The 18970-nt window shown below is 39.3% G+C and overlaps 1 protein-coding gene across 2 annotated transcripts in view; it reads right to left on the minus strand.

Annotated features, from left to right (window-relative positions):
* The window catches only part of STK39 (serine/threonine kinase 39), a 315140-nt gene that overhangs the window by 127350 nt on the left and 168820 nt on the right, over window positions 1–18970 (minus strand). For both annotated transcript variants that reach the window (XM_030323833.1, XM_030323834.1), the window contains exons 11-14: window positions 16186–16308; window positions 16059–16088; window positions 3755–3817; window positions 1899–1966 (exon numbers count right to left, since the gene is read on the minus strand). In XM_030323833.1, the coding sequence (XP_030179693.1) occupies window positions 1899–1966; window positions 3755–3817; window positions 16059–16088; window positions 16186–16308 (284 nt within the window). The remainder of the gene's footprint in view (window positions 1–1898; window positions 1967–3754; window positions 3818–16058; window positions 16089–16185; window positions 16309–18970) is intronic.

An 18970-nucleotide genomic window follows, 5' to 3' on the forward strand; every position in this document is an offset into this window, starting at 1 on the left:
TTTCTCAGCTTATTTGAATGTAGCACCCTTTCTTCATTAAGCTCATGAAGGATTGGGATCTAAGCCACAAACTCGGGGAAAAAACCACCCAGAGCCATGAGGAAAAAGGTAACAAAAGCAGATACAGGCTAAATGTTAATAAAGGTGAACAGCCAGAATTGTAAGGAGGATATAAAACCATATTATGAGACGCAAGGTTACTTGGACTGTTTTGCCTAGGAAAAAGGAACAAGCCTTATAAAAACACAAATGGCTCTCAAAAAAACAAGGGAATGCCCTTGTTCTATATCATTCTAGTACCCAGAGCAAAACTGTATCTGGAGGTAAGGCTTAGGAATATGTATGCATTTTAAAACACTCTCCAGGAGACTTTCATCCAGAGAACCTGATATCTGCTCTAAGGGCCAGAATTTGAGCCCACGGGAGCCCAGAATAGGAAGATCAGCTGAATCTCAGGGAAGAAGATTGAACCATTACAAAGCATTTTAGTATCAGAGGAGTGGTCCATGGAAAAAGAGTCAAAGTATGCACAGAAGCTAACTAAATATCTAGTGTACCACTAAAGAGAACGTTCCTGCGTACGTAAAGTAGGAGACTGGACCACCGTGCTCTGAAGGTCACCCCCAACACCGCACACTCAAGCGGGCTCGATGGTAACCTCCACAGTCTCACTCACGACCGTATCTCAGGAATCAACAAGGAGCCTGGCACAGTGGTTGTACCGGAAGTATCGGTGGAATGAATAAAAATAAACGAACAAGTGAAAAATAGATGAAAGCAGTACCTGGTTCCAAAGACAAATAAAAAAGGAATGGGCTATTTCATTCTTTGGAGAGCAATAAATATATTTTAATTGTGAACCATGATCAAGGACACTTTCAAATAGAAGGAAAACAGTCTTGTAATAGCTTCACTTCTTGACCAGAAATCATCTCTGAATTAAATCACACCAAGCCTTAGTGTGCAGTCCCCCTGGTTAAGTGTGTGAAAACACACCACAGATTGTAAATGACCAGCACAAGCACAGGGTGATTATGGTGATGATTATCTACCCTGACAGTCTAAGATAACTCAGAGGGCTGGAAACTAACCTTGAAAACAAATCGGCTTTTTATAGCCACAGCTCTGAAAATGGTCCATCAGCCATGTGCTTTATTTGTTTAATTGTCAAGGGAGAACCTATGTGTAACTTATTTTAAAACACCTTCAAAAATGTGACCGTAATCTCACTGACTTGGTAAATTAAGCTGTTTATTATAATTAAGTGGAAGCAAATATGTTTTAAGACACATTCTTAACGAAGAATATACACTTTACGACGTACCTCAATATTTAAAAATCCATGACGCAGAAAGAACTTTTCATTCACTAGATACAAAGTCTACACTGTCAGGCACCATATTTGTATCCATTTCCTAGAAGACGGAGGGTTCTTTCAAAATACATCTGTCATTTCTCCACAGTAGCTGATCAAACCTGCCACTGAAAAATGTTCTGAACAGGCAACTTGTAGTACAAGCACGGTTTATTTCTGTCAGAGACTGACTGCTGAAGTGTGAAAGAAACTCATTAAAAATCTCTTACTGTGATCTTACATTGTAAAAAAATTTTTAAAAGGAAAAAAAGCCCAAGAAAGAAAAGGCAAGGGGGGGAAAAAAACCAACTTAATGAAGGGTACACTGAGCCTGCAGACACACTCATATGGTGCTTTCTTTCTCTTCTTTAGTAAGCAATTAGAAAAAGACCCATTAGTCCTGGGAATACAGCATACACTAGCTGTTTGCAGAAATCAAGTAAGTTAACAATTTTATTTTATGTTAATATTATGAAAAGTTAATGAAGGAGATAAGAATATTACACTATAGGAAGAGCAATACAAAATAAACAGTATTATTTACCTTAATCTTAAAACGAGGTTCACAGCACAAGAAGCTTCTCTGTAGTCTTCGCTAGCATTGGGTAGCCCCTTTAAAGACAAAACCGCAAACACTGTTATCAACTTGGAAAAACAATCGTGATATCCCTTGATTCACATGACCCTTTCTGGAAATTTCAAAACTAGGTCTTTACAGAGGGCAGGTCCCATTTGGCAACAATAATACCCCTATATGAAGGTTGGAATGATGCCTAATTCCCAACACAACTGGAGATCCAAACAGATCTGTTTTCAAACAGAAAACCTCAATGGTAGTGTGGGTCCTATGAGCAATTGGTATAAGCTGCAGCAAGTCCAAGGAAGAAGGGTCAGCCATCTTAAAGGAGCATCTTGCAACCTTAGCCACTGACCGACTACATCCATTGGGATTTAGTCCCAACACAAAGGTTGGGCACCTTAAACCTCAGGATGCAAAGGAAAGTGGAATCCAGTAGATTAGGTCACTGTTTATCTTCCCTGCGTTTCTCACCTAGAACTGATTTCCATAAATATAAATCATCAACCACAGATGCCTCTACTCCATAGCTCCTCCTGACTCCTACAAACCCTTAGAAATGAGCAGACCTTCTTGTTGGGAGTAGAAAAATAGAGATTTTGGATCAAGACTTGCCTCTGCCACTGACCAGACATGCAATCATGAGCAAGTCATTCCCTGAACCTATTTTCCCACTTACAAAATGGGGATAATACCAGTCTCAAAAGTTTGCTGGAAGAACAAATATATGAAAACAACTCATCAACTACGTGTTACATAATATCAGTTATCCTAATCCCCTTTCCTGTTTCCCTTATTCTATTCACTTCCTGACAAATTACTATTCCTCACTTGCCTTTTATCATTCAACCAGTCCCTGAAGTTTATCTCAAGGTGTTTTACTGAGTTGCCTGATATGGAGTAAAAAGACCTAAACTGAATCCTGTCTCTGCCTCTAACCAGTTATATGACCTCACGTGAGCCAACTTCTGCAAGCCTATGCTTCCTTGGCTATAAAATAAGGGCCAAGGACTAGCTGTCTGACTTCAAAACAGGCTTCCTGCAACCATGAAATTCCATTATTCTCTCCTCAGTACACAGCTGTTTTTCATAAAACACACATCAGGTAGGATAAAAATGAATTTATCAACAGATGTGCAGATTTGGGGGACAAAGTTGTGATCCTAAGGCTGATGATGCTTGATAGTATAATGACTTTGAAAGCAAAAGGGCTTGCTTACTAATTATACAGTGAAACCAGAATGGGGGTCTGCACTCTGCTTCTATGTCCATGTTCCCACCCCTGCACTGCTCAGCACCCTTCATCAGCACCCAACACGACTCACGGCGCATGTTTTCCGTCATGTAACTTTTAGTATAAATGCATTTCACAGTCAGTGGACTTCCATTTTTACAAGGCAAGTTGTAGAGATAAATTGGCCCATAAAATTCAATGATAAAAGAATTATGAAAACAGGTTATAAAAATCCAACCAGAAGCCAAAAAAAAAGTATCAATTAATTATACTGTTTTATAGCTAGAGTCTAACCGAATGGGGAGTCATTTTCTTTCCTTATCTTATTTCACACAGTACCAACAATTTCAGAAGCAGTCTGGTAATCAATCCTTGCTCTTGAACCTATCATTTAAAGGTTGGGGGTCCTGAAAATCATGGTCAATAGTAACAGTACTCTCTTCTCCATACCTATTAAAAAAAGAGAGAGTTTACAAGCCTCCGGTTCTGATGGATTACCCCGAAACTGTCTATCTTCCTAAAATGTTGGTTTTTCTAAAAATAGGTCTACAAATCACCTCAAACATAAAGGACTGGTGGAGAAACATACCTGAGGATCCTGCACAGAAAGGGACCGTATTTGCTCGGGTATACTGCTGGCATTCACCGCCATCTGTTAAGAGAGCCACTGTTACAGCACTTAAGGAAACCAAAATGAGACATTAAGGTCAGTGTGGTTACATTAAGTCCCACTTATCAGAGACAATTTTACATAAGTAATTTTAAAGCAGTTTTTCCCAAGTGTTGTCCTTTGATGATGTGTATTGGAATCACCTAGGACGCGTGATTAAGATTCCTGGGTCCACCTAGCCTAGGATTCAGAATTTCAGGGAGACGGGAGAGAATGGGTATCTTTAACAAGTGCCCTGGGTGATCCTCCTGATGTTTTCAGAGAGCCACTGAGCTAAAGCGAAAAGGCATGGACTACTGGATATTTTAAATTTGATAAATTTGGTAACAGAAAGATGCTCTAGGATCATCTTTTTCTTGTCACACAATTTCTATAGGTCTTGTATCTATATGACATAGTCCAACGTTAAAGTTCCCCAATGAAAGGATATTAGGATAGTAACCTTTAATCATCATTTAACCTTTAATCATTACTTTGACTAATGAATGATTTATTCACTGGATTAAGAAAAATACATAAGTAATTGGACTTTTAAAACACATTTCCCCAAAGGAAAAGTCAGAACGACAGGTTATGTTTTTTCCTCAAGGTTGGAAATCCAACCCTAATGTGATACCAAAAGTATTTCTGAGCCCTACTTTCTGTGAACTCTGCCCTTGAACAAAACTTGAAAGACCAGAAAATAAAACTAGAAGAGGAACAGCAATGAAAATGAAAAAAAACAAAAACAAAAAAAAACAAAAAACCAAAAAACAAACCATATTATTTTCTAAGCTTACTATCAATTCTAAAACAATCAGAAGTCATCAGAAAATTTTTGCAGCAAGTTTTCTAAAGTTTAAGACATGAAATTGTTACTCTGTGCTTCCTCAAAATTGTTGTGCTTCATCACAATATTAGTGATGAAGTCATAGGCGGAAGTGTACTAATGTCTGCAGTTTACTTTGAGATGCATCAGAAAATGAAGACACACTGATGAATGAATAGATGTGCACATGATAAACCAAGTATAGTGATGGTAGGATCTAAATGTAGGTACATAGATGTTTGCTATAAAATACTTCTAATGTTGCTGTATTTTTGAAAATTTTCATAAAATGTTGGGGGAATATGACAGTGTAAGAAGAACCTGTATTCTTTAACCAGCCAGAGGACCTGGGCCTACACCAAATGATCTTTTGTGAAGAATCTTTCAGGCTGACTGATCCCATCGTCTCACTTAAGGTTTGAGATACAACCAAAAGCCACATCAGCACGTACAGAATATCCCACCTCTAGTCCAAGGACCACTGTAAACTGAAAAAAACCTTAATGGCATTTACTAGAGATGAAAACTTGTCTTCCTCCGTGGGAGGTCCCATCTCCTGCCCTGCTCCCTTATTCCTGGGCCATCATCAGGAAGGAGAGCTAGTTACCTGCACTGGTGACTGGATCCCCAAGCACCCTGTGCAACCTCACTCTGTAGGTGTAATCCTGCATCTAATGAAGGGACCAGCCTCTGACTCTCACTGGTGCACAAGCAATCTGGGTGAGTCCTCAGGAAAATATGAAGAGATGCACAAGAGGAATGGAGAGGGAAGTTCCCTGTACAAAACACCTTCTTTCACAACCAACTAGAATCCTCCAAATTTTACCATTATGGACCTAATTCTATCAGTTCAGCTTATATATGCCCTCTGGGGCAAATTTTTTTCTTTTTTTTTTTTTTTTTTTTTTTTTTTGAGAGTGTGTGCTAGCCGAGGAGAGGGAAAGAGGGAGAGAGAGACAGAGAATCTTTTTTTTTTTTTTTTTTAATTTTTCACGTTTATTTACTTTTGAGACAGAGAGAGAGACAGAGCATGAACAGGGGAGGGTCAGACAGAGAGGGAGACACAGAATCTGAAACAGGCTCCAGGCTCTGAGCTGTCAGCACAGAGCCCGACGCGGGGCTCGAACTCACGGACCGCGAGATCATGACCTGAGCCGAAGTCGGCCGCTTAACCGACTGAGCCACCCAGGCGTCCCTTGAGAGACAGAGAATCTTAAGCAGACTCCCTGCTCAGAGCGGAGCCTGATGTGGCACTCAATCCCACAACCTGGGATCCTGACCTGAGCTGAAATCAAGAGTTGGATGCTCAACCGAGCCACCCAGGCGCCCCAATGAGCATACATTTTTAATTATAAAAGCTTACAAGAAAGCCAACATATTTTTTTTGTAGTTTTTTTGTTATTTTATTGTTATTGATTTCTAATTTCGTTTTATAGAGATCAGAAAACATATTCTATATACCTCCCATCCTTTTATTTATTTATTTATTTATTTTTTAATGTTAAATTTTCTTTTATTTTTTTTTTATATGAAATTTATTGACAAATTGGTTTCCATACAACACCCAGTGCTCATCCCAAAAGGTGCCCTCCTCAATACCCATCACCCACCCTCCCCTCCCTCCCACCCCCCATCAACCCTCAGTTTGTTCTCAGTTTTTAACAGTCTCTTATGCTTTGGCTCTCTCCCACTCTAACCTCTTTTTTTTTTTTTTTTTTTTCCTTCCCCTCCCCCATGGGTTCCTGTTAAGTTTCTCAGGATCCACATAAGAGTGAAACCATATGGTATCTGTCTTTCTCTGTATGACTTATTTCACTTAGCATTACACTCTCCAGTTCCATCCACGTTGCTACAAAAGGCCATATTTCATTTTTTCTCATTGCCACGTAGTATTCCATTGTGTATATATACCACAATTTCTTTATCCATTCATCAGTTGATGGACATTTAGGCTCTTTCCATAATTTGGCTATTGTTGAGAGTGCTGCTATGAACATTGGGGTACAAGTGCTCCTATGCATCAGTACTCCTGTATCCCTTGGATAAATTCCTAGCAGTGCTATTGCTGGGTCATAGGGTAGGTCTATTTTTAATTTTCTGAGGAACCTCCACACTGCTTTCCAGAGCGGCTGCACCAATTTGCATTCCCACCAACAGTGCAAGAGGGTTCCCGTTTCTCCACATCCTCTCCAGCATCTATAGTCTCCTGATTTGTTCATTTTGGCCACTCTGACTGGCGTGAGGTGATACCTGAGTGTGGTTTTGATTTGTATTTCCCTGATAAGGAGCGACGCTGAACATCTTTTCATGTGCCTGTTGGCCATCCGGATGTCTTCTTTAGAGAAGTGTCTATTCATGTTTTCTGCCCATTTCTTCACTGGGTTATTTGTTTTTCGGGTGTGGAGTTTGGTGAGCTCTTTATAGATTTTAGATACTAGCCCTTTGTCTGATATGTCATTTGCAAATATCTTTTCCCATTCCGTTGGTTGCCTTTTAGTTTTGTTGGTTGTTTCCTTTGCTGTGCAGAAGCTTTTTATCTTCATAAGGTCCCAGTAATTCACTTTTGCTTTTAATTCCCTTGCCTTTGGGGATGTGTCGAGTAAGAGATTGCTACGGCTGAGGTCAGAGAGGTCTTTTCCTGCTTTCTCCTCTAAGGTTCTGATGGTTTCCTGTCTCACATTTAGGTCCTTTATCCATTTTGAGTTTATTTTTGTAAATGGTGTGAGAAAGTGGTGTAGTTTCAACCTTCTGCATGTTGCTGTCCAGTTCTCCCAGCACCATTTGTTAAAGAGGCTGTCTTTTTTCCATTGGATGTTCTTTCCTGCTTTGTCAAAGATGAGTTGGCCATACGTTTGTGGGTCTAGTTCTGGGGTTTCTATTCTATTCCATTGGTCTGTGTGTCTGTTTTTGTGCCAATACCATGCTGTCTTGATGATGACAGCTTTGTAGTAGAGGCTAAAGTCTGGGATTGTGATGCCTCCTGCTTTGGTCTTCTTCTTCAAAATTCCTTTGGCTATTCGGGGCCTTTTGTGGTTCCATATGAATTTTAGGATTGCTTGTTCTAATTTCGAGAAGAATGCTGGTGCAATTTTGATTGGGATTGCATTGAATGTGTAGATAGCTTTGGGTAGTATTGACATTTTGACAATATTTATTTTTCCAATCCATGAGCAGGGAATGTCTTTCCATTTCTTTAAATCTTCTTCAATTACCTTCATAAGCTTTCTATAGTTTTCAGCATACAGATCCTTTACATCTTTGGTTAGATTTATTCCTAGGTATTTTATGCTTCTTGGCGCAATTGTGAATGGGATCATTTTCTTTATTTGTCTTTCTGTTGCTTCATTGTTAGTGTATAAGAATGCAACTGATTTCTGTACATTGATTTTGTATCCTGCAACTTTGCTGAATTCATGTATCAGTTCTAGCAGACTTTTGGGGGAGTCAATCGGATTTTCCATGTATAATATCATGTCGTCTGCAAAAAGCGAAAGCTTGACTTCATCTTTGCCAATTTTGATGCCTTTGATTTCCTTTTGTTGTCTGATTGCTGATGCTAGAACTTCCAGCACTATGTTAAACAACAGCAGTGAGAGTGGGCATCCCTGTCGTGTTCCTGATCTCAGGGAAAAAGCTCTCAGTTTTTCCCCGTTGAGGATGATGTTAGCTGTGGGCTTTTCATATATGGCTTTTATGATCTTTAAGTATGTTCCTTCTATGCCGACTTTCTCAAGGGTTTTTATTAAGAAAGGGTGCTGGATTTTGTCAAAGGCCTTTTCTGCATCAATTGACAGGATCATATGGTTCTTCTCTTTTTTTTTGTTAATGTGATGTATCACGTTGATTGATTTGCGAATGTTGAACCAGCCCTGCATCCCAGGAATGAATCCCACTTGATCATGGTGAATAATTCTTTTTATATGCTGTTGAATTCGATTTGCTAGTATCTTATTGAGAATTTTTGCATCCATATTCATCAGGGATATTGGCCTGTAGTTCTCTTTTTTTACTGGGTCTCTGTCTGGTTTAGGAATCAAAGTAATACTGGTTTCATAGAATGAGTCTGGAAGTTTTCCTTCCCTTTCTATTTCTTGGAATAGCTTGAGAAGGATAGGTATTATCTCTGCTTTAAACGTCTGGTAGAACTCCCCTGGGAAGCCATCTGGTCCTGGACTCTTATTTGTTGGGAGATTTTTGATAACCGATTCAATTTCTTCGCTGGTTATGGGTCTGTTCAAGCTTTCTATTTCCTCCTGATTGAGTTTTGGAAGAGTGTGGGTGTTCAGGAATGTGTCCATTTCTTCCAGGTTGTCCAATTTATTGGCATATAATTTTTCATAGTATTCCCTGATAATTGTTTGTATCTCTGAGGGATTGGTTGTAATAATTCCATTTTCATTCATGATTGTATCTATTTGGGTCATCTCCCTTTTCTTTTTGAGAAGCCTGGCTAGAGGTTTGTCAATTTTGTTTATTTTTTCAAAAAACCAACTCTTGGTTTCGTTGATCTGCTCTACAGTTTTTTTAGATTCTATATTGTTTATTTCTGCTCTGATCTTTATTATTTCTCTTCTTCTGCTGGGTTTAGGCTGCCTTTGCTGTTCTGCTTCAATTTCCTTTAGGTGTGCTGTTAGATTTTGTATTTGGGATTTTTCTTGTTTCTTGAGATAGGCCTGGATTGCAATGTATTTCCCTCTCAGGACTGCCTTTGCTGCGTCCCAATGCGTTTGGATTGTTGTATTTTCATTTTCGTTTGTTTCCATATATTTTTTGATTTCTTCTCTAATTGCCTGGTTGACCCACTCATTCGTTAGTAGGGTGTTCTTTAACCTCCATGCTTTTGGAGGCTAAGAAAGCCAACATATTAAGCAGGTGTTATTCATCACAGTATAATATAAATTTGCTTGCTGGAATTTTTTTTTTTTTGGCTTTTTTTTTTTTTTTTTTTTTTTTTTTTTTTGCTATAAGAAGTGCATTCAAGGGAAGCCTGGGTGGCTGGGTTGGTTAAGCATCTGACTTGATTTCGGCTGAGGTCATGATCTTGAGCCCCATGCCAGGCTCTGCACTGACAGCATGGAGCCTGCTTGGGATTCTCTCCCTCTCCCTCTCTTCCTCTGTCCCTCCCCTGCTCAAGCTCTCTCTCAAAATAAATAAACGGGCGCCTGGGTGGCGCAGTCGGTTAAGTGTCCGACTTCAGCCAGGTCACGATCTCACGGTCCGTGAGTTCGAGCCCCGCGTCGGGCTCTGGGCTGATGGCTCAGAGCCTGGAGCCTGTTTCCGATTCTGTGTCTCCCTCTCTCTCTGCCCCTCCCCCGTTCATGCTCTGTCTCTCTCTGTCCCAAAAATAAATAAATGTTGAAAAAAAAAATAACTTTAAAAAAAATAAATAAATAAACATTAAAAATCAAAAGAACTGCATTTGAGAGAATGGGTGTTTTGATAGGAAGGGAAGAGGAAAAGAACAGATTAATGGTGGACACCACCCTGGAAACAGGCCTCTGAAACTGGGTAAAAGAGAGGTAAAGATCCCAGAATAGGGAAAAGAAAGGGACAATGTCTGCTAATTTTCCATAGAGCTCTGCTTAATCTTCTCATTTTCTATTTTTAAAAATACTGTGGCTAAATGCAGTGTGTTATCCTGGATTGGATCCTGAGACAAAAAAAGGATTTTAGTACACAAACTAGTGAAATATGAATACAGTCTGAGGTTAGTTGATAATAATGTAACACTTTTGCTTCTTAGTTGTGACAAAAGTACCAGGGTCACATAAGAATTTAACAGTGGGAGATCCTGGGTGAAGAGTGTATGGGAACATTGTATCATCTTTGCACTTTTTCTTGCAATCTAAAATTATTACAAAATAGAAGGTTATTTTCAGAAATACAGAAAGATTTCTGATCACAAATCTAGCTTTTATCACAAAAAAGTCAGAAAGCCAGTCATTTAAAATAAGAACATCTTTTGGAAAATGGTGGCATAAAGGTATCAAGTTAAAGCCATCTGTGATGACAAGGCTAAGTATAATAAATCTGGAGGGAGAAAGCAAACCTTTGCCTCCATCTACAAATGGATATAAAACAAACACGTATCAGAGCTGACAGGCATTTGGAAAACACAATGTCATCAGAAATACATTTAAAAAGCCAAAGGCAGTTTTAGCAATCAGGTAACAGCAATGAGTAAACACAAGCAATAAATTTAGCTTCCGCATTGTGACTAATCGCTATAAAATTAACTCAACCTAAACCCTCCCCAAATTTCTTTTCTCCTCAGAACAAAATATCACAGGAAACAACATTTTCACAACTAACCTAGCCTCGATTCTGTAACAGAATTCTTCAATATGTCTCTTATGGGCTAGAGAGGGCCTGAGTCAACAAACCTTCCACCTGCCTTCATTACACCTGATTAAATAAGGACAACTTCTCCAAGGGGGCTCTGAATCATCTTTCATAGTTTTTTTCTCTTCTCCCCCTCTCTCTTTTCTTCTTGACATTTCTGATAGACAGATATTTGAAGCAAATCTTCAGAAATTTTGAGCACACAATCTTCTCAGATTTCAGTGTGGACTTTGGGATTCAGAGCAGTTGGTGTGGTTTTCCTAGCCAGTGGTTTTTGATCCTAGCCATGTATCAATCACATGAGCAGCTTTCTGAAAACCAGACTTGCCTGGACCTCAGCCCCAACTACCAAATCATAATTTGAGGGCTAGTTCTGGGCATCTGCATTTTTAAAGCTTTCAGCTTTTCTGATGTGAATCTAGGGTTACAAACCATATGTTTTCATGCCACCTAACAGAGGGGCTGTGCTAAAAAGAATGCTTCTTTAGTAGAAGCCTTAGCAAATGTCTCCCTTGGTTAAAGGAAACCCAAATGAAGTGTGAATGTAAAGATAAAGGCATTTTTACTTTTATGTAGAAAATGAGGATATAAGGCAAAATTGATTTTAAAAGATTATAAAACATGTATCGATTATTTTCAGAATCTGACAAAAACAGATTCCCAAATCACTGGTCAAAAAAGATAAATAATGAGATAATAAATGAAAGGTTTTACGAAAGCTAGGATGGCAAATAGGAAACCCCCACATGAGGAAGCCAGTCTTGCAAATACTACTCCCGACCCCTACCTCCAAAGCGATGAGAAGTTTCTAGAGAGCAGGGCTCTCTGCCTTGTTTTTGTGTAATTCCCACAATGGTACAGTACTTAGCACTGCTTCATGTAAAAAATCAGGCACAGATTAAGTATTTGCTCCATTAACTTCATTATTAATATTACCGTTGCATTATTAACATGAAGTTCTACCACTGGCTTCCACATCCAAGTGGAATACAATAATAAATAAATGAAATGAGCATGAATTACCTACTTATAAAAAACTATGAGTTACTGGTAGGTCATAACTAATACCTTGCAAGGCTACTTCTAAAATGTCCAGTTAGGAACACAGGAGGGCCAGCTTTTAAATGGGTTGGGCTATGAACCTCAAGATGAGCGGTACAACTCTAGAACTTTACAGGTTACACTGGAAATTTTCTTTCGGATTTAGGAGGATCTCCTGGTACAGCCCAATACCAAGCACATCTTCCCAAGGCCCCCCTGACAAACACCCCACCCTGGCCTTCTTAATCTTCTCCAACAAACCCTGTAATACCTGGATATTCTGCCTTATACCTTCCTAGGGAAGCCAAATAGCCCTTTACAAATTAAGCATTTCTACAGCACCCCCTCTTTTACTGGACTATCTTCCTCTGTCTGAATGTAACTACTAAGTAAGGCTACCTTCTCTGAACTTCAGCTCAATGAAATGGCATCTTTGGATTTTTCTGCTCACTTCTGACCTACTCATAAATACGATATGCTTCTTCAGGCACCTGTTTAATGTTTACTTCAGTGTGTGGGTATTCATGTCACCAACGAACATGGAGAGAGCGTCTACTAGATGCAAAGGGAACATAAATATGAATAAAATACTAGCCCAGTCTTCCAGTAGCTTCCAGTCAGCCAAGGAAATAAACTGTGATTTAAATGATGAGCATTCTCGAAAAGCTTATCAAAATGTAAACACTGGCATTTAAACGTGCCACTTGGCACAGATAAGCATTTTCACCCTCAAAGATGTTTAAAGGTACACTGTACACGTTATAAGGTACACTGTCAGAGGCTATATAAATTGGTGCTTTTTTTTAGCCTCAGCTTTACGGAGATAAAATTGACAAATAAAAATGTAAGATATTTAAAGTGGTTTAGCTTTTGATAGCAGCTATTGAAAAATCCAAAACCAGATTTTGTCAAACGAAAACCCACAGTTCTTTAAATTCTTTAAAATGCTTAACCTGCACATGTGCTCCTTAAAATGCGTACACAAAATGTTAATGGAATGCAGTTTATAACAGTCACCTAAATGTTCACAAAGTTAGTGGTTAAATAAACCACTTCAATCCATCCAAGGTAATACTATTCAGCAGTTAAAATAGAGGCAGATCTACAACAACTAACGTGGAAAGATTTTCCAAGATTTAAAGCAAGTTGCAAAAACCAGAAAGACATTTTTTGTGGAATTGCCGTGTTGCACACCTGAAATGAACAGAACGCTGCATCAACTATACTTCAATAAAAAAATAAATTTATGGTTTTTATAATCCCATTCACATTTTTAATATGATATAGGTTTCTTTATTTACATATTTATATGTAAATGAGAAGAAAAAAGTCTGGAAGAAAATACTGTAAACTGAAAACCTCTATGGAAAGAAGGAACAGTCACAGGGGCAGGAGAGGTAGCAAAATAAAAGTGGCTCTTTGGGATTTTTTGTTTAGTTCTTCCACATACATTACAAGTCTTTGTGTCCCTTTCAATAAAGCCTACCCTGACCTACCCATTTAAAAATCACAGTCCCTTAACACACTCCCTGTACTTTCCACACCGTTCTATTTTCTCCCCATTGCCCCTACTCCACTGTAACAAACCACATAATGTACTGATTTATAAAGTCTGTCGCTTGTTTTTTACTTGCTCCCGTCAAAATGTAAGTGTCACAATGGGGTGCCTGGGTGGCTCAGTCCAGTAAGCATCTGACTCCTGATTTCAGCTCAGGTCATGATCACATGGTTTGTGAGCTCAAGCCCTGCGTCAGGCTCTGTGCTGACAGCGCGGAGCCTGCTTGGGATTCTCTCTCTCTCCCTCTCTCTCTGCCCCTCCCCTGCTCACCCTTGCTCTCTGTCTCAAAATAAATAAATAAAATAAAATTTAAAAAATGTTAAGTGCCACAAGGACAGGGATTTCATGGTTTTTTTTTTTTTTTTTTTACTGTTGTATCCCCAACACCTCCTAAAACAGTGTGCACAGTAGGTATATATATGTGCATGTGTGCACACATTTGTCGCCCATTTACATATTCAACAGTTCTAATTCCCTTTGTAATAGATAAATACGTTTTGCTTCACTTACACAAAAAGTGAATTTGGGTGGTTGGCAAGACGGGGCTACTTTAATTAAAAAGCTGAAAGGACAGAGCAACCATCACTGTATCTGCCCTTAACACAGTTCAGGATACTGAAATGCCAGCTACTGAAATGTGAAAAACAAAAAAGATAACAAAACAAAACAAATGGCCTGAGAAGCCGTGCAATAGCAGGTAGGGCTGATTATTCCTAAAATTTGGTGAAAGTGTTCACATTCAAAGACATGAACCTTTCACAAAAGTAAGGTTTCATGTTTCCTCAATTATAAACTCATACGGGAACAGACGTATATCACTGGGAAATCAAATTAGTCTAGACACGGCGAAGTGTCTAACACTTTTAAATCCCACCCAAGAAGGTCGACAGTGATGACTGACAGCATGCTATACATTACTCTCTTTCCTGTCTATGCAGAAAACATTCTTGCCAAAAAGATACTGCTAATATCCACATAACAGATCAGTTATCAAAGCAACTTCAACAAGCACATAGGAGGATACTGTCACAATAAACTTCACAAATCCTCAAGAGGAAGGACCCACAACCCTCAGTCTATACCAGGTTAAGGCAGGACTCAGTGAAAACATGCCAATAAAGACGTCCTGTAGTGAACCAAAATGAATGCTTTCTGAATCACGATGCTACCTGAAATCACGTTATTTTGTTCTATTCCTAAGCAGGACTGACACTTTTAGTTAGAGACACTCCAGGAAAGAGATGAAAAACCTTGACTCTGCACTTCACTGCAGGTAAAACAGCAAAGTGGGCAGAAGAGGGCAGAGTGCGCGATACCTGGTTAAGATGGTTCTAGAAACCAGCACATGTGTGCGGCCAATGGGTCCTATTGTGGAAGTCCTCACCATCATTTGTAACAGAGGGAGATAACTTCCTTGACAAACCTTATCTTTTATATACAAAATGCCAAGATGAATTCCTATGATCAACACAGGAAGAAACAGGAACTGAAGGACAGTTAACAGTGGGAGGTAGGCAGACTGAGAAATCCCTAGGCAAGGCCTATCGGTGTGGCATGAAGAATGGAGAGACCAGAGGGAAGGGAGAATGACAGGGAAACAATAGATTGTAGCTCGGATGTACTCTTCTCAGAAAGTCCAGCTGGCCCCTTGTAGTGGAATCTAAGATTTACTTCACTTCATCAAAAGGAAGCGTCTGCTAATTAAAACAAAAGAAAAAGTTGGGATGGATATCATCTGTATCCTGAAGTCTTCGGTTTCCTTAATGAGAATTTATCAAGGCACACATTAATTACTAGGTCTGTAAAATATTTGGAGCTATTTAAATATGCTCAAATTTTCTCTAGGAGAATTAGCAAGTCTTCTGAACTACAGTCATCATTAGACATTAGCATTAGGATAATTAACCAGATGGAAGAAGTAAAGTTAATCAAAAGGTGACCAGTTCTCAAAGGGAAGCTGATCAGAGTGTTTCCTGCCTACTAAGTTACCCACTAGATTGTAAAGCACACTCAACCTAGAGCCTCCCACCATTTTAATTATCTGCTTTACTATAAACCAAAAATCTAGAAGAGACTTTGCCTGAATGCCTATTATGTTTTCTACATGACAGTAATATCAAGAGTTGAGATCAACTAAGCTGAGCACTCAGTGGGTGCTTCGTGTGCATGATTTTATCAAATGCTCACAGCAACTTAAAAGTAGTGTGATTGGTCATTACCATCTAACAGAGGAGGAAACAGGCTCAGAGATTAAAACAATCGGCCCCAAGTTACAAAGACCAAAAGTAACTCAGACAGTATCAGGACCTGCAAAGTCTACATGCCTTTTCTTTTCTGCTACTCCGTGAGGACGAAATTTTGATGTCTCCTCCCCAAATGGATCATACTCTGATACTGCAAGGGGGAGGGGGACTTGTGGGAGGGGGGGATGGTGAGGTGGCAAAAAAATGTTAAAATAAATCACCACCACTCACCTCTGGATTTTCTTCTTTTACTCTTCGGGACTGTAAAACAATTGCATATCCATTAATACGTGCACACACAAAATGCCACAAACATAAATTGTGCACAGGCTAGCTCACCATCGTCAACATCACTTACCTTTTCTTGAGAAAAAGCGGCCTTCCCTTCTTCACTTTTCTCGTCCATTTCGTCGTCACTCCACTCCCAGTCACCGTCCTCGGTTTTATGAAGGTGACCGCTTGACCCAGGAACTCTTCTCACCTGAATCAAAACACACCCGCCCAGATTTTTCACTAGCAGAACGTGAACAGTGCTCGCTGGTGCTGCTAGTTGGGTCGCACAGCACACACCTACGCTGGAAATACCTTGAGTGGTTATGAATTCAGGCAGAGCAGTTAATACCCCAAAAAGACTACATAGCCTGCAGACTCCCACACTCATCCTCTTTCCAAAGATACTGTGTTCTCGAAAAGCATTACTATACACCAAGAGCAAAATATTTTGGAAGAATACCACGTGCGTCAGCCACAGGGATCAAATCCATCTTTCCCTTTTGCTTCATTTAATACTTCGTTAATTACTACACACTAAAGGCCATGTGATCAGCTTCAAGACTGCCTAAGGAAACGCAAGCAAGCAACAGACTGCTGACAGAGGGAAGGCGAGGGAGTCAGGCAGCCTAATGAAACACCTCAGTCTAGGACTGATCAGCAATCTAAAGCCTCCATCAAAAAAGCAAATACCCTTTTGTTGCCACCTTGCTCTTTGTCAGAACCTGACATCACACTTGTTTTCCCAAGATTCTGCTCAACCTACCTGAGCAAAACGAAACAGCATCAGACTATTCTTAACACACCTTGTAACACTTTTGAGACTTGGGGGATTGCTAGAAACATGGCAAGATAATCAGCAGCCATGCCGGATCATCCAAACAGGTTATAACAGTCTTCTGCAAGGATTTCAAGTTTATTTGAACTTGTGATTAGAGATGTAGATGTGATTCAGGGGTATTTTCTTCAAATGCCTGTGTGGTTGAAAAAGCAAAACTTTTAAAAGGACAGGATGACTGAGAATGATGAGCCTCTGACCAAAGTAATTTGCACTAAAAAAACAGATTCAGATGTAACTGAACAAAGCAATGTAGCAGCGAACATGTGAACGTAACAGCCAGTGAGTGATCCACTGATTCAGAGGAACTTCAAGGGGAGAGGGACCCTGGATAGGGTCTAGTCCAACCCCCTCAATTTACAGATGAGGAAATGAAGGCCCAGGCCCGGAAAGTGATGGAAGATTGAAGAAGATCACAAGGCTAGAGGGACAAAATTAAGGCAAGAATAAAAGCCCTCAGATTCCCATTCAAATGCAAATCTTATGCCACTGAATGGTAACCGTGAAACCGAAGTTGTCTAAAAACATCCTGCGAAGACTTTGAAAGACTTATGATATGAAGAAAGACTAATTTCCGTAATACAAACTAGTTGGTTATATCATGGGAGCCTCACTAATCCTGAGGGAAATGCCACAGACCTTAAATGTAAGGTTAACTATTTACACACGTTTGATCAATGTCAATTCATAATCAAAACGGGCTCGGGGGTGGGTCTGACTTAAAGGAATTATCCTGTGGAATCTGTAAAAGCAAGCCTGACCACTTGGTCTAGAAGATCTGAACTCCAGGATGGAAAGTTCAAAAGTAAAAAGTTCTTATTCATAAGTAAAACAGTTATGCTTAATTGGGGGGGGGGGGAGAAGCTTCTCTCCACTCCAAAAAAACGAATTCGAATTTGAAACAACCCCTTCTGTGTTTGACATAAGATATTTTTTCCATTTGCATATTCTGAGTCATTGGAAATGACCTATTCTAATGATAATGCTTTATAGATGCTGGCAAAGTACCGTATGGAGAAAATGCTGAAACTCACTTCAACACTTTCAGAACAGACTGCTCTTTAAAACTACAAAGAAATGGGTAGGGGAAGAGAAAATGATTTTCTATTGACATATACTGTAAAATTATTTTCTTAGCAATACTAATCATGATGATAGTACAGGAAAATCTGTTAATGACTACATTAAAAGAAAGAATGTAAAGCCACATCTATCACAAAACATACTATTAACTAAGAAGTGAGAAAACAAGGAAAACTGTTATCAGAAATAGAACAAAACTCTACCTTTACTGAAACTGCAATAATGAAGCACAGTTCACAAATTGGTATTCTTCAAGTACCTAAAACTTAAGAGGTTATGCTAAGGAAATCCCTCCAACAGCAGAGAGGCTGCTTTACATCTTAAAACTTCGTTTTAAACTTAAAACTTTACATCTTAAAACTTCGTTTATGCCCCTTTTTCCTCTCTGTTTACAAGATGTGTCAACAGTTTTGTTTCCACAGGCAGGATCCAACCACAGACAATAAAATGGGCATCTTCTATTTTATTTTAGAACCCAGGCTGTCTCCCTCCTAGTTTTATTTGCCGGAAGAGAGACAAAGAAAATGCCTAAGATGATGACCTCAGACATTGAGGGAAATGGCGGCATCGGCCTTTAAGTCATAAATATTGAACAAACAAATGTAGAAATTAAGACTAAAACATTATAAAATCTATGTAGCATAAAATACTGGTACAGGAGTAGGAAGAATAAGAATACAGATTTGTAATGAGCCTTTCCTGGTTTCCTGAAAGGAAAAGAACTTGCAACATCATTTCAAACCCAGGTTTCATGGTATCTTTATGGGACATTGATCTACACTGAAGAGACCAGGAAGCAATTCGAGGAAGCTACATCCTTGCAGGGAGTTTGCAGGGACTACAACCAACAACTTCTACCTTCCAAAGTCAAGGCAACTACGTTTCACATAGTTTAACAAACGGGGTTCTTATTTAGGAACTGAGGAATACTCTACCAACTAAAAATTTCAAA

This window comes from Lynx canadensis, chromosome C1 (assembly GCF_007474595.2).
Source record: "Lynx canadensis isolate LIC74 chromosome C1, mLynCan4.pri.v2, whole genome shotgun sequence".
In the NCBI taxonomy this organism is placed as follows: Eukaryota; Metazoa; Chordata; class Mammalia; order Carnivora; family Felidae; genus Lynx; species Lynx canadensis.